Source organism: Meriones unguiculatus (assembly GCF_030254825.1).
Source record: "Meriones unguiculatus strain TT.TT164.6M chromosome X unlocalized genomic scaffold, Bangor_MerUng_6.1 ChrX_unordered_Scaffold_31, whole genome shotgun sequence".
NCBI lineage: Eukaryota > Metazoa > Chordata > Mammalia > Rodentia > Muridae > Meriones > Meriones unguiculatus.
Window position 1 is genome coordinate 146,664 of NW_026843707.1, and position 14,852 is coordinate 161,515.

General features: G+C 45.9%; 1 protein-coding gene across 1 annotated transcript; it reads right to left on the reverse strand.

The window, feature by feature from the left end:
* Positions 1-12,013: 12,013 nt before the first annotated feature.
* LOC132651552 (PWWP domain-containing DNA repair factor 4-like) lies at positions 12,014-14,147 on the reverse strand. Its single transcript, XM_060376801.1, has one exon. It carries the CDS (start codon positions 14,145-14,147, stop codon positions 12,069-12,071), a length of 2,079 nt encoding a protein of 692 aa, XP_060232784.1. The 3' UTR covers positions 12,014-12,068.
* Positions 14,148-14,852: the final 705 nt, after the last annotated feature.

The following is a 14,852-nucleotide window of genomic DNA, read 5'->3' on the forward strand; positions in this document are numbered from 1 at the left end:
GCCCTTTGAAGAGCAGCTAGTGTTCTTAACCACTGGAACACCTTTCCAACCCAAAGAAGTTAATTTGAAAAGACCTCCAATTAGTTAGTGGATTGGAAACATAGAGGGAAAAGATAATGAAGCACAGAGCCTTGAAAACTACAGACATTGTTACAGCACTAAATGTTATAACCTAGCCTGCAGAGTGCCCCTAGATTGGGTGATGGGAAGTGTATTTGTGTTGGAACTACATGGTATTCAGGAAGTACAAATGTGGTCTGAGCATGGAGTGATATCTACACACAGGCTGCAAACATGTACCCCCAAACTGAAGAAGGATTGTCAAGTAGTATGAGTTACAAACACAGTAAAAGCTATGACATATTTGCAGAGATGTGACCAGAATCTGTCCAGGCCTCAAAAAGCACCTCCTTGCAACATGACCAACCCTATTCATGAAAGACTGCACAGAGGCAGAACCACCATTTGCCACCAGACCCAGAAAAATTCATCCAGACACCTAAGTGAAACTTGCCACCCAAGAAAGGACCTCCTAGATACCTGATCTCATTTATGAATTCTACAATTTTTTATAGATGCATAAGTCCAGAGCAATGGAAGTTTTTGTTTTTGTTTGTGAGTATATATGTGTGTTTGCATGTACATGCATATAGGCTCTGATGTGTCCACTTTCACTTTTATGTGTGGGTGACAGTGTATTGTTGGGGTGGTCTAAAACTTACTATGTATTCAACTGTTAATTGTTTGCCCCTCCAAGATCCTTGCTGCTCTTTGCTGTAAACTTTGCCTCCCAAATTATCCCTGATTGGATAATAAAAAGGCTGACAGTTTATAGCTGGGCAGAGAGAGAAGTGGAAGGTGGGACTTCCTGGGGAAGAGAAATGAACACTGGGAAGACTAAAGAAAGGGTTTTTGTTTTGTTTTGTTTTGTTTTTCAAGAGACATGAAGGGAGACAGACATGACTATGGGCCTGAAAGGTACAGCTAGCTGGATGGGGAGAGGTGGACAGGTTAACTTAGATGAGCTAGTTGAGTATCTGCCCAGCTAAGACTTAAGCTTTGAACTGTTAAAAGGTCTTTATTTTTATGGCCTAAGGCAGTTCTGAGTCTTAGGCCTTTTCACCAGGAGACATAAAGTACTGTTCTTCTATACTGCATGTTTGTGAAGAGTTGTGTAGTGGCCAGAGATCAGATTCAGGTAACATTCCTCAAGAGCTGTCTACATTGTTTTCTCATTGTCCCTAAGATTCAATGAATACACAAGGCTAGCTCTCCAAGGAGCTCCATGGACCCACCTGTCTCTGCCTTCTCAAAGCTGGCATCAAAAGTTAGAGCCACCCTATCCAGCTTTTCAAATGGCTCCTGAGAATCAAACTCAAGTCATTATGCCTTTAGGCCAAGGACTTTACACATTAAGCTAATTCCTCACCCTTGCAAGGGGATTACTGGAAACCAAATAGCAAATTTGAAGAATGATCTAAATTTCTTAATTTGAAAGTTGGTATAAAACCACTGCAACTAAATATTTTCTGTCTTCATTATGCTTGCTACTAAACAATCTTCTGCCTGTTTTCCTTTTATACACTGAAAGGACTAACTAGCACCAAAGAGCCACCAAGTATTTTCTTGTGGTATCTGTACATGTCTAAGCAGTCCGTACCCTATGACCACACCATAGGAAACAAGCTCTCCAGGAATCTGTTAGCTATATTTGAGCTAACTGGTCAGGAAATTGTGGGGCTTCCCCTCGCCTCAATTTTATGCCTTGGCATGGCTCAGAAAGTTCCATCTTAAAACCCTTTCAATGTGTCAAGCAGTAGAATTTTGGAGGAATTCCTGAGGTTCACAAATGTTTATTCACTTAACGACTATGGGAACAAACATTCTCCTATCCTTCTAAATCAAACAACAAAAAGCCAAGTCAGTGAATATCATGTTTCCTCCACAGGCTTACTCTAATTATTGCTTCCAAAGGAGCAGCATCATGCAGGGAGCTTGACTTGTAGGCTTAGATTCTTCAAACACCTACTTTATTTAAGGTTCTTAAATGACCCTACTTCTCTTCCAAACCCTGACTTTAGGTAGGAGATTAGTAGGGAAAGTGCCTGTAGATCTCTTTTAGCTACTTCCTGCTGATTAGGGTTGTGGGGTTCTTAGGTGATATACGAATCTCATTTGTCAGGATACCAGCAACCCAATCAAACTGTAAAGCAGCAAACCACAACAGCATCAGCAAACAGGAAGCAACAGCAACAGAGGCCATACCACTCAGCAAAAGCAGCCAGACTCTACCCAAATGACAAGAGTCCACCAAACTCCACCAAAGCAGCACAAAAAGTTCTCTGTAGCATTTCTCTCTGTACAAACCAGCAAACTGATGTGAACCATTGCAAAGCATAGCAATGCAAAAAGTGATGTCTCGCTGTCTGTGGGCTTCTATTTTTCCCTTCTCAGAGTCCACATGAGGATGTTTAACAGCTTCCAAAACCCATGCCCCTCAAATTAGGCAGTTCACAGCTAACAAACACCACACACTTTTTCATAGGGGCTGTTTTCCTAGGGGGATGGACATTCCCACATCCCACACCTGGGACCAAAACAAAAAAAATATTCACATGACACAACTGAGTTTACAAAGAAATCAGAAACTTTTACTTCACTGATTCTCAGTTTCTGGACTAGAGACCACCTGCACAGAGCCCAGCACTGCTTTAAGGACCATCATTAGTAACACCAGTGGTCCACAATCCATGTTCCCAACCTCCTGAGCAATGAAATGCAAATATGGGTAGCTTTTACCTTCTAGGTAACTTTCAGAGTGAACTTCTCTCCATTTTCATCATTGTCTGCATAGTGCAAGCCAGGGATATATAAATGGGGTTTGAGAGCCCACTGTGAAGATCAATGGTACAGTTCTTGCCAAGTATGTAAAAAGACCTGGGCTCCATCCTCATCACTACCAAAAGTGGGGATCATGTACCTCATAGGCAAATATGTTCCTAGATTTAGGGGTCCTGATTTATTTAAACCTTTTTGGAGTTTCATATTCCTTGACTCCACATGATTGAAGTCTGTCAGCTTCCTCTTATGGACTCCCAGTTCCTTCTATGGCTCCTGTTCATCATCTTTCCAAAACAAAACAAAACAAAACAAAACAAAACAAAACAAAACAAAACACATTCTTCACTCACTGTGTTTCCAACAGTAACTATCCTACCCAATATGTCTGAGTAGTGGTGTTATGCACATTTTCATATACTTGCTGGCTATCAACTGAGCTCTTTTGTCTATTTTTAAATCAAATTATTTGGGAGTTCTTATTTTCTTGCTTGGTTTTTGCTATTGAGTTGAGCTAATTCATTGATATTTGAGATATTAACCCCTCTCCATGAGGTTCACAGTTCACAAATGTTTTCTCTCAACCTGAAAATGGTAATTTTGTTTGGTTGACTATTTCCTTTTGATGTGTATAATATTTTTATCTTGAGGGACTCTTTTATACTTTTGCTGTGTGTAGTTTTGATGTGATAACTAACTAAAAAAAAATGCTCCAAGAACAATGCCAGAGTCAAAATTCAATTCTTTCTTGTGCACATAGATGTGTAGTTTCCTGAGTGATATTTCCTAAAAAGACCATAATTTCTCCTATTGTGTCATTTTGGATCACCTTTCTCTGAAAATAAGTTGTATATCAGGGTGTGGATTTGTTTCTGTTCTCTTTCCCATCATTGGTACCCACCTTGATGCCAATGCCATACTATTTGGTTTTTGTTATTGTTGTTGTTTGTTTGTTTGTGACAGGGTTTATCTGTGTGGCCTTGGCTGTCCTGGTACTCACTGTATAGAACAGGATGGCCTCTAATTCACAGAGATCATACTGCTTCTGTCTCCCAATAATGACATTAAAGGCATACACTGCCATGTCTAGGCCTTATGCTCGTTTGATCACTATATAATATATTGTGAAACCAGCTTAATGCCTCCTTTTTAAGGCCTTTTGTGGTTCCACAGATTTCCCCTTTATATTTTAGTCAAAAAATAGCATTCAAGTTTTGTGGGAACACTTTCCTAACTGAAATACCTGAAGTCAGGAATATGGAGGCAATAGGCATTGCTTGCTGCCCATAGCTTCATTTGAGCACATAACTGACTCATTAACTATTGGTCCTCAGACCTCCACCCATCATTAGTCCAGGTCTTATTGCCCACTTCCGGTTGAAGTCAGCCATCCATCCTATTTGGCGGTTTCAAGGGCTTAGCTTGGAGGGCCTTCTCAGGTAAGAACACCTACATATTCAGGTGAACAAGTAGGAAGTGGTTGGTCTACAGGTATATCAAAAAAGCTGACCAGGAATACACAATATTAGGTGGAAACTGAGCAAACGGCCTTAGCTGGCATGGAAGTTCACAGCACAAGCTGGGCCATGGTTGTGGCTAGCTGGGTGGGTCAGGGCTTCCACCTATCTGGGACTGATATACTTTGCCTAGGGTATGATGGACAGGAGAGATAGTATGAGAGTGTGTACTCAGTGAATAGCTGAGTCACTGTGAGTCAAATAAGGATGAGATTCCAAAGGCCATGCTATAAGCCTGCCTAGGGGATGCTGATTGGGTAGAAGAGCCAGGCAGTTAAGACCCTTGTAATAGATTCTTCCTCCCTAATGTCTCCTAGGCCAGGGCATCCGGCAGATATCTGCAGCCTTCCTTTTCTACTCAAACGCTGATCCTTCAGTAATACAGCTAAGCTGGTGTAGGATGGGATTCTCTGCCTCTTAATTCTCCTGCTTAAGCAAGGCTGCCTGGTACCCTCCTGGCCACTCTCTAAGAACACTGTCCATCTGGGCTGGGAAGGGAACCCTAGGAGGCTCATTAAGTCCTGCCTGGCTTATGTCTATAAGAGTTTGGTCTGGGTTATAGTCTTTTGTCTCCTCGACCTCATCCTCTGCCTACTCCTCTACCCCATCTTTAACCTTTTCCATACTCTCGTCTTCTGTCTTAGCATTGGCTCTGTGTTGACATTTATTTTTAAACTCTATTTTATTTATGCTGTTTATGCCTCTACCTCCCTTCCACCCATCTTTTACCCTTCAGTTAGAGAGAGAAGGTTAGTGGGGAGAGGGGTCACAGACCTCTTTACTTCTCCTGGCTGTTTAGGGTCAATGGGTTCTTTTAGGGTTATCAAACAAAACAAAACAAAACAAAAAATTAACAAACAGATCCAGCAGTCTCCTCTAAGCTACTGCACTGAAACACTTCTCTTTCTCTGTCTCCTCCAAGCTGCCACACTGTCTGTCTCTGGTCTCTCGAGACTGCCACCCCTTCTCTTTTTGGGCTTTCCTATTTATATTCCTCAAAGTTTTAGACCATGCTCCTCTCCACATTGTATGAGGTAGGCCCTTACCAGATGGCAAAGACCACACCCTGCAGGAAGCAATTATCATCTCTAGACAAACTATAGCACAAACTAAAATCCCACACTTGGGATTAAAATGAAAATATATTTACATAACATAACTGAGTTTTTAAAGAAACCAAAACTTCCATTACAGCTTTGCAACCAGCCTGGGCAGAAGCCAGATCACCAACTTCTTCCTCCTGACTAGAGTTGCCTCCAATGCCTCAAACTCCTGCATGAGTCCCAACAACTCAAGGAAAGTTAGAGACCTCCTGTCCATTTTCAGTCTCCTCAGAGCTTCAGCTGGAGGTTCAGAAAGGATGGCATTGCTGATCACTCACCTTGGACTGACATCATAGTGGAGTTTCTCTGGATGGCTTTCTACAGCAGAAATTTCAGACTCAACAGGAAGGCAGAGAGCTGCTCACCTGACTGCTGTTGAACAGTCAGACACTTCATTTCGATGGTGGCCTGAGCATCATTGTCTCCAAACATCTGGGTCAGGGCCTTTAGGCAGTCATATGCAGTTCTTGCTAGATTCTTTGCTAACAGCCCATGTACAAGTCCCCAAAATTCCCTCCAGCAATTGTTTCCTCTTCTCCCTTTCTTGGACACTTTGCCACATCTGAAACATGTGGTGTGGTCTAGCTAGGCTCCAGAGTATTCTCGCCCCCAGGGGCTGATGGACCTTCCCAGAAAACAGACTCAAGCACAGGTACCTCACAGTCTCTACCCTGGGCTGGATTGCCTGCCTGCCTGCCTGAAGCCTGCCCACTCTGTTCAGCTCCAGACTCAGGGCTCCAAGTATAGTGTCCACCATCTGTCCCTGTTGGTCGAAGAAATAGAAAACATGGACCAGAAGCTCCTCTCTGGATAGCTGGAGAAACGGGGCACAAGACTATGTTCCAGCCTTCCTGCCATCCTATCCCTTTCCCCAGAATTTTCTTTGGGACTAAAGCATAGTTGACTTCCCAGTAAAAATCAGAAGGGCTGCAGTGGCATTATCTTCCTCATGAAACACTTTGCCCAGCACAGTAAAGTGGCCCCTGGGACACAGGGCAGTCTCTCGGGGGATTCTTGGAATTCAGTTCACTGCAGTCCTCCGGATGCTCAGGATAAGCAGGCCCTACAAGCATTGACACCCATTCACCAGCATCAGTCCTGTAGCACCTCTACCACTACAAACTGAAATTTTGGCCTAGGGAGGGCTTAGGCCTAGGGGTAAGAAACAGTTTCCCCAGAAGCAGGTCAGGTTGGAACAGGAGCTGAGACTAAGACTAGTTTAGGGAGACCAGCCTAGGCCTCCACAACCTGTGAACAAAAACAGGAAGAGGAAAGGTTAATATCCAGTTGTCCCTCGCCCCCACCTCTGCTCTTCCTGCAAAGTATATCCCTAGAGCAGAGCTTCTAAACCTGTGGGTTGCAACCCCTTTGGGAATCAAATGGCTTTTCCACAGGGGTCACCCAAAACCATCGGAAAAGACAGATATTTACATTATGACCCATAATAGTAGCGAAATTACACATATGAAGTAACAACTAAAATAATTTTATGGCTGAAGTTAAACAGGAGGAAGTGTGTTACTGGTTCATGCTGATAGGAAGGTTGAGAACCTCTGACTTAGAGGAAGCTTTTGCATCCCATGCCCATGCCTCAGTCACAGACCCTCTCTAGTCCTGGAGCTGCCTGTAGTTCTACCCAGGCAGGCCTGCGGGTTGGGGTTGTCAGGGCCAGTAGTACCTACCCTCCTGGGATTTGGTACCTCCTATGAGCAGGATTTTTTTCCACCTTCAGTCCTACAGCAAGGATTTCATGTCTGCTCTCCAGATTTTCTCCCCAAGTTTTTTGAGATCTCTCTAACCTTACAGTAGAGCACTCATATAGATCAGTTCAGGCTTAACACTGCTTTTTGCAGCACAGACTTCAGTGACACTGGAACACAGACCACCTATATCCTCCAGGAGAGGGCCAGGCAGGTCATAGTTCAGGAGGGTGATGAAATAAGGCTCTTGCCTAGCCTTTGGGCGACCTGGGCCCTCTAGTGATGTTACTGGGCCAGCCATGGTGATGTCACCTGCTGCTGACCCCTCCCCCATTTATATACCTGTGCCTCTGGCATAGGGACCCAGAGTGCTCAGGGTCCCCATAGAAGGGCACTAGAAAACTGTGGTATCCCTCCAGCTCATTCTCCTGATTAAGGCCAGGGAGCAGGGGCTCTGAGGCTTCTTCCTGTGGTGTCCATCGAGACCTAGTCCAGCAACAGAGCTGGGCAAGCAACACCTGGACTAGGTAGATTCTGTGAAGTAGATAGATACCAGGTGAGCTCATGTGATCTCACACACCCCACCCTACCACACCACTCCCCATGGAACATGCACCATCTGGGTGATGCCAGTCCCAGTGGAAGGGGCTGCAGGCAGGCTCACCACTATGGGACCTGCATTCTTTGCTGTCCTTGGTGCCAGTGGGCATCTCATAGGAGGGTGGTCTGGAATCAGGCACACTTTTCCTGCTCTGCCTGCTATATATCCAGGGTATTGAAAAGCTTCCCTTGATATTTGAAGCACAAATTCTTTGACATGTATCTTACTGGATGTCCTTGGGCCAGCCCCTATCCTTTCTTGTCAGAGAAGAGTTTAGGATTTCTGGGAACTCTGCCTAAATTTATGTAGAAAGCATTGTGTTGGCATTGGTGAACAACTTTTGTCTGCCTCCTGTGTCAATAGCCTTCCAGGCTCTGGGACATTACTCTCATAGTAGAATAGGTGGCCTAAATCCCAGAAGTTTCTCTCTGTGTTTCATCATCAGTTAGTTGGTCTTCCATCAGCAACAACCCTCCCCCCCCCCATATCTTTTGTTGGCTAAGCTAGATATTCCTACAGAGTTATGCTACCCTTACTCAAAATAGAGTTTCAAGGTCCTGCCAGTCTTATCACCCCAACTCTCTCCAATCATCAAGAATCCCCCCTGCCAGTGAGGGGTCAAGTAGGTTCACAAAAGATCACACCTCTAGGTATACATTCTTGACCCCTTTATTCTTCCTTTAGACACCATACTCTTTGGCCACTTGCCCTTTGTCAGCAAGGTTTACTGGTCAAGGTTTTCTCCCTGGCATCCAGCTCACCAATACTGCCGTTGCTTATCTTTTGGGACTCTCTTTAGGTTATTATGTCATGCTGGGCTGTTCTAGGCACTACATCAGCATCCTACCTGCCTTCTTGCCATGAACTTCTTACCTGAACTTCTTGTCATGAAGAAGGCTCTGAGATGTACACCAAAATTGACCTTGCTGAAACTTGGGCTGTATCCATCACTGACATAAGCAGGCATCCATTAATCCATTATCTGCTGTGAGTGGGGAAACCCTCTGTCCCAGTAGCAGTGTGAGAGAAATCATCTGTGTCCTACAGCCCAAGCAATATTTCAGCCATTACAACTGAACAACCCAACAAGAGGATTACTACCTCATACATCAATATGTGCTTGGCATTTCCTCCTACAATTTCATCTTCCCACTCCTGGTTCATCTTCTGTGAAACTCTTTTGACCCTTCCTCATGCCCAGCCTCATTATAAACTCATGTCCTTGGCTGTTTTCAGAGGAAAGTTTCTACAATGAGAAAGCTGAAGGCATTCTCTTTGTGTACACCCAACCATTGCCCAAAGAAGGTCAATTTGTCTCGATTTCACACTTGGTCTGTCATTTGTCATCTGTGATTCTTTTCTCCTTACCCTATGCTTCTTATGATTATTCACAGCCTGAAACAGAGTGTTTTAGAAAAAAAGAAAAAAGAAAAAAGAATTTCAAGTCCCTACCAAAGTTACATTTCAACTTTCTGAATTGTCCTAAGGCATCAAATCCCTCCCTTACTCAGCCTCCAGGGCCAAAACTACCTGTTCTCATGCAGGCAGTTACTGCAGTTAATATCCTGTGTAAGAATTTCTACCTACTGATTTTTCCTCTTTGACCTGACATGCTCATAGAATGAATAGCTTGACTTCTCTCTTGGTTGGGGTGTGATTTTCCTGGCATCTTTCTTCAAAAAAGGCTCTTGTCTCAGAAAGTAAACAAGTTTCCAAAAGGAAACTTGCAAGATCACACTGCTTTAGGATAGAGAGTAATTCTGTATTCTGGATTGTGGGTTGTAAGAGACAATAACACCCCCCCCACACACACACAGGAGAGAGAGAGAGAGAGAGAGAGAGAGAGAGAGAGAGAGAGATGCACACACAGACAGGCACCAAAAGGCACCACATATATTTTTCAGCTCTTCAGGTCTCCGGAATCTACAACTAACTTATGACTTCCATACGTAAAGAAACAAAGTATGATGTGTAAGACCCCAGTGTATAGGAATAAAAGGACACCCAGCAATTAGCAGAAAGCACTAATGTGCAGTATACACTCATACAATAAATAGAGAGGAGGCCAAAGATACATGGAATTACACAGGGAATAGGGATCAAACAGTGGAAGAATTGACTTGTGAAATGATCAGACCAGCACTTCAGAGGCCACAGAGACAACAACACAGCCCCAAGAAAACTCATGTACACAGATCAAAAGAGGAAGAGAACAGGAGCTTCTGGGAGGTACATCAGGTTGTGTCTCTTCAGTACACACCAGGTGTCTGTGACTCCAAGGAATGACAAGTCCCCTACCTTGGGAGTCTAGCTTTGGAAGGGAATGAAGCAGGAACAGGAAATGGTGCTGCGGGGGCACATATACCCATGAACGGTAGAAGGTGAGGACAAAGGGTTTTGTTGTCGGAACATAATGCACAAGGGGAAGTGGCAGTTAAAGTCCTAGTAGAGGCTAAATATGTAGGTGAGACTATGTCTGACATGCAGCCTCTGAGAACTGCACTGCTTGGGAATGTAGAACACAAAGAGCTTAGACTTGGGCTTCTCTTGGGAAAGCCATTACATTAGTTTATTTATTTATTTTTTTTATTTTTATTTTTTTTATTTTTATTTAGTTCTGCTTTGTTCTTTTTTTTTTCTTTCTTTCTTTTTTTTTGGGACATGGTCTCTCATAGAACCAGATGCTTGTTAATGCAGCTATACTGGCTGGTCAGCAAGCCCCAGTGTTCTTGTCTCTAAAGTCCCACTACTGAGAATACAAGCACCTGCACCATGCTTGGTCGTTTGCACAGGTAAGAGCCCACTGCGTACAGAAAGGAAAGGCAGTAATTAGCATCAAGGCCTAATGTTCACCATTCTCCAGCAAAACAGGAAGTTGAACAGGTGTCATGAATGCAGAGACATGGGCTGGAGAAGACATTGATATTTACAGGGACTTGGCAGAGAACAAGTGGACAGTGGACTCAGCTGATTATAAGGTTGTGTTTCAGTGTCCACAGAGGCACTGATTTAGTGGCCTATCTCCAAAACACATCAAGGACTGTGATCCAAGACAGAGAAACAGGACCATCTGGGAGGTATGGAAAGCCTGCTTTTCATAAGTACAACCTAGGTGTCAGTGACCCCAGGAATGAAAGGCCCCCCCCTTCCTTTTGGGCTAACACCAGAAGTCTGTGATCTCAGAAATGTGAGAAAAGCTGAGATAGTAAGTAGTGTCTGCTACTGCAGACAATCAGCACAGCAGCCCATGGGAATGGCAGAGTTTTCTCATTAAGAGTTTGTAGTCTCTGGGGGAGTAGAGGATGGCTGAGAATGTAAAGTGCTTCCTTCATGAGGTGAAAACCTGAGTTCATGACATAGTACTCTTAAAAGAAAGGTATATGGACAGGCATATTTAATCTGCGCACTGGGGTGACAGAGACAGGAAGATTGATAGAGCCTGGCTACCCCTTCTAGCACAGTCAGTGAGCAACATGTTCAGTCAGAGATCCTGTCTCAGAAAGTAGAGAGAAGAATAACTAAAGAAGACACCAGATTTTGACCTATGATATCCACACACTTCTGCACACATTCAGAGACAAAGAAAGTGGGGGAGGAAGGGAGAGAGGGAAGGAGAGGAGGAAAAGGAGGAGAGGGAGGAAGGGGGGAAAGAGGAAGAGAAAGGGAGAGAGAAAGAGAGAGAGAGAGAACTTGTAAAATATAATATACTGTTCTTTGAAATCAGACTATCTCCAGGGTCACATTCACTTCCTTTCTCTGGCTTCAAAGAACAGCCTCAAAACATATCTGTTCCTCTCCTTCAATGTGAATGGATGAAAAAGGAGGTAATGGAGAAAACAGTGGAAGCCAAGCTGGCCCCATCCATAGCACCCTAAGGAGGAGAGGACAGGAAGTATGGGGGAGTCAGAGGCAGGGTATCATCAGGAACCTGGTCTACTGTCTGGATGTGTGGGGTCCCTGCAGAGAGTGAGAGGCTGTGCCTAGCTAGCCAATGTTCCACACAAGGTTAGTGAGGTTCCATGGGACTGTGTGAACCGGGGCACAGGCCAAAGAGGGCTAAGCCTGGCCTGAAGCTAACAGGATCTGTCTCTCTGTAGAACCCATCTACACTGCACTGCACTGCACTGCACTGCCAAACAGGAAAGTAAACATTTATTTCAATGTGGGGGAAGAAACCCTCAGTGAGAAGCTGTCCACACAAAGCCCACAGCACACCCCACAGTCTCCTGGATGTTCCTCTTTGGAGTTGCTTTCTCTGTTTTCTGTCTTGGGAGTTGCAAGGGTGACGGCTGATAGGAGGAGCTCCCTTCTAAGGAGTGGGCGCAGGAGGGTTCCTGGAAGCCTGAATCCTGGCTGCTGGCCTCTTCCGGGCAGCCTTTAAGATGGTCTTGTCAAAGAGCTCTTTCTCACGGTAGTGCACGGGTGGGCCACGTAGGTACTTCTCTTCTGCCTTCTTGTAGCTGAGCTCATCCAGGGCAGCGATGGAGCAGATGATTGCTTCTGGGAAAAGCACCTCCATGGTAAACCGCACTTTGTCTCCTCTTGTTAGTGAGAGCAGGGCCTCATCTGCTTCCTTGGCTATTTCTTGCAAATGCCTGGCCACAAGATGCAACTGTTCCTCATCCTCCAGGTAGGTCTCAATGCAGAAGACTTCCTTCTTTGACTTCCAAAGTTTGTCCAGCCACCTGGACTGTTTTCTGCCCTTCATGATGTCCCGCAGGTGCTGGTCGGCCCCCTTTCTCTTCACTATGAAGTCCACAAGCTTCTGGTTGGCTCTGTCCCAAGCAGCCCTCATGCGGTCAGGTAGGAGTTTCTTGTGGGGCCTCTTCCCACCCAGGGCTGTCTCCTCTTCCCAGTCTTCCAGATCGGCATAGCTCACCTTGGGGAAATCAATGTGTAGGTCCCCATTCTGGATGGCTCTCCTTAGCGGGTAACTGGCTTGGGCGGTGTAGTAGTCCATGAAGGAGCCCAGGAAGGAACCACAAGCCAGGCCCTCTCTGTAGTGGTCGATCACGGAGAAGCACCAGCTGATGCCATGTTTGTACATTCTGCTGGCTCTCTTCATGAGCGATATTTTCTCCCCACAGTCCAGATGCTTCAATTTGTGGAGAGGGACACGGACACCCCTGTGCTCAAACTGCATGTTGCCTTCAATCAACAGCACACTTGCCATCTTGTCTTTTTGGCTAACACTCTTGACCACTGCTGGCCAGAAAGGAAGGTCCTGAAATTTGAACCAGACCAGCATTCCTTGTTCAATAGTATTTGGCAGCTGGGCAGAAACCACCTTGGTGGCTTGGCCTCCTTCCTGAATCCCGGTCCCCCACCTCTTGAACCTGGTGTTAGTCACCTTTGAGTGCACCTGAGGTTGCACTCCTGGGAACCTGCACTGTGGACATGTCACGTGCATCTTCCTTTTCTTGCTAGCAATGCGGAGCGATCTTCGCAGCCTCGGGATTGGAGGCATACAAGCTGTTGTTGCCCTGTTTGCAGCTGGCCTCAGGGTTCCCAGGCAGGGGTCTTCCTTGTTCTCTGGGAGGGTGGTCTTCCCTTGGACTCCAGTAACCCATATCTCTAGGCCAGCACACCCTGTTTGTTGCTTGAGGGCTTTGGGCAAGGTTGAGAGGCGCCTTGGTGGCCTAGAGGCAGCCTGCTGCTCATTCTTAGCCTGGGCACCCTCCTGGGAGGTTGGGGCACTCAAAGGCCCGAGCTTAGATGTGCTCAACCTTTTCATCCCTAAATTATGACCAGCATTTCCTGCAGTTGCTGAGTATCTTGACCCCTCTTTGATGCCTCTTAGCACATTCCCTTGCATCTCAAAGTGTGGGGGCCCAACAGCAGTGTGTGTCTGGGCTTTTCCCCCTTGCACTAAGGGCACTTTCTGTGAGCCTACCGGCAACACAGGATCTGGGTGGCAGTCTTGCTTCACAGGACCCCTCTGGGAGAGCCCTTGGCCTTTCTGGTTGTGTCCTTGGAGGCGCAGGCACTGGCGTGGGCTGGAGCTGGCCTGCTTTTCCGGAACCTTTTCAAGAGCCATTGTGCTGGTTCTTTGGCCATCTGCCCTTCCTCCTTGAAACAAAGAGTCTCCCTCCCCCAGGATATCCAGTGCCACCTTGAGGGCTCTCTTGTATGCCCTGGTCTGCCCTGGAAAGCTACTGCCCTGTGATTCCTTCCCTGCCGTGGAGGCGATGGTCACAATTTCAGACTTGGTTAGGGGCCTTACCTCAGTGCTCCTCACTCTTGTCTTCTCACCCATAGGCAGGATTTGTACCTCCAGGTAAGGGGCCCCTCTCCTCTTACTATGGGCTGAGATCCTAGGTCTGGACAATACTCTTGCAGGCCACAGCTGACCCTTCCAGCCACAGAGCACATACTCTGCGGAGTCCATGGTGAGAGGACTCTGGGGCTGTGCTGATCACGACAGGGTGACCTGATGGCCTTGGTTGTGGTTGGCACTGTGACTGTCTGCCAGTTGTCTGTGACCAGGCTCTCCCGCCTGTGATGTTGGCTCCCTTCCAGAATCTAGTAGAGAAGCTCCAACTGATTTCCCTCAGGGTTATGTGGGAGTATCCTGGAGGGTGGGAGAAGGAAGCAGAGCTGCATTAGGAATTAAATAGGCTTTATCGGGAACAGAAGCTTTAAATTGGTGAGGTGAGGCAAGAGAAATGAAGGGAGCTCACAAAGTCTGTTCTACAGATGTGGGAAAAGATATGTAAAGGTTCCAGAGCAGATGCATGACACAGTTGTAACAATGTTGTTCTCTACCCAGAGGCTGGGGTGTGGAACTTCCTCCCAGAGAGGTAGTTATCTTTACAAGGGCTGTGAATTTTCTTACCCACCCAGTCAGTACCTTGGGAATCCCTGGGAAACCTCATTGTTTTCTTTTCTAGGGAGCTAGTCCTACTCTGCCAATCCCAGGAAGCCTGTGGACAACCTAGTACACGAGCCTTCCATACTTGTATGGTCCCAGGTTGAGCAGTGAGGACGTGGGGAACTCTTCACAGTGATTGGCATAACATGGGAAGCGAGGATGCTATCATAGTTTCTGGCTACTCCGTCAGCCCACCACCAATCTTTTTGCTCAGATCTGTTT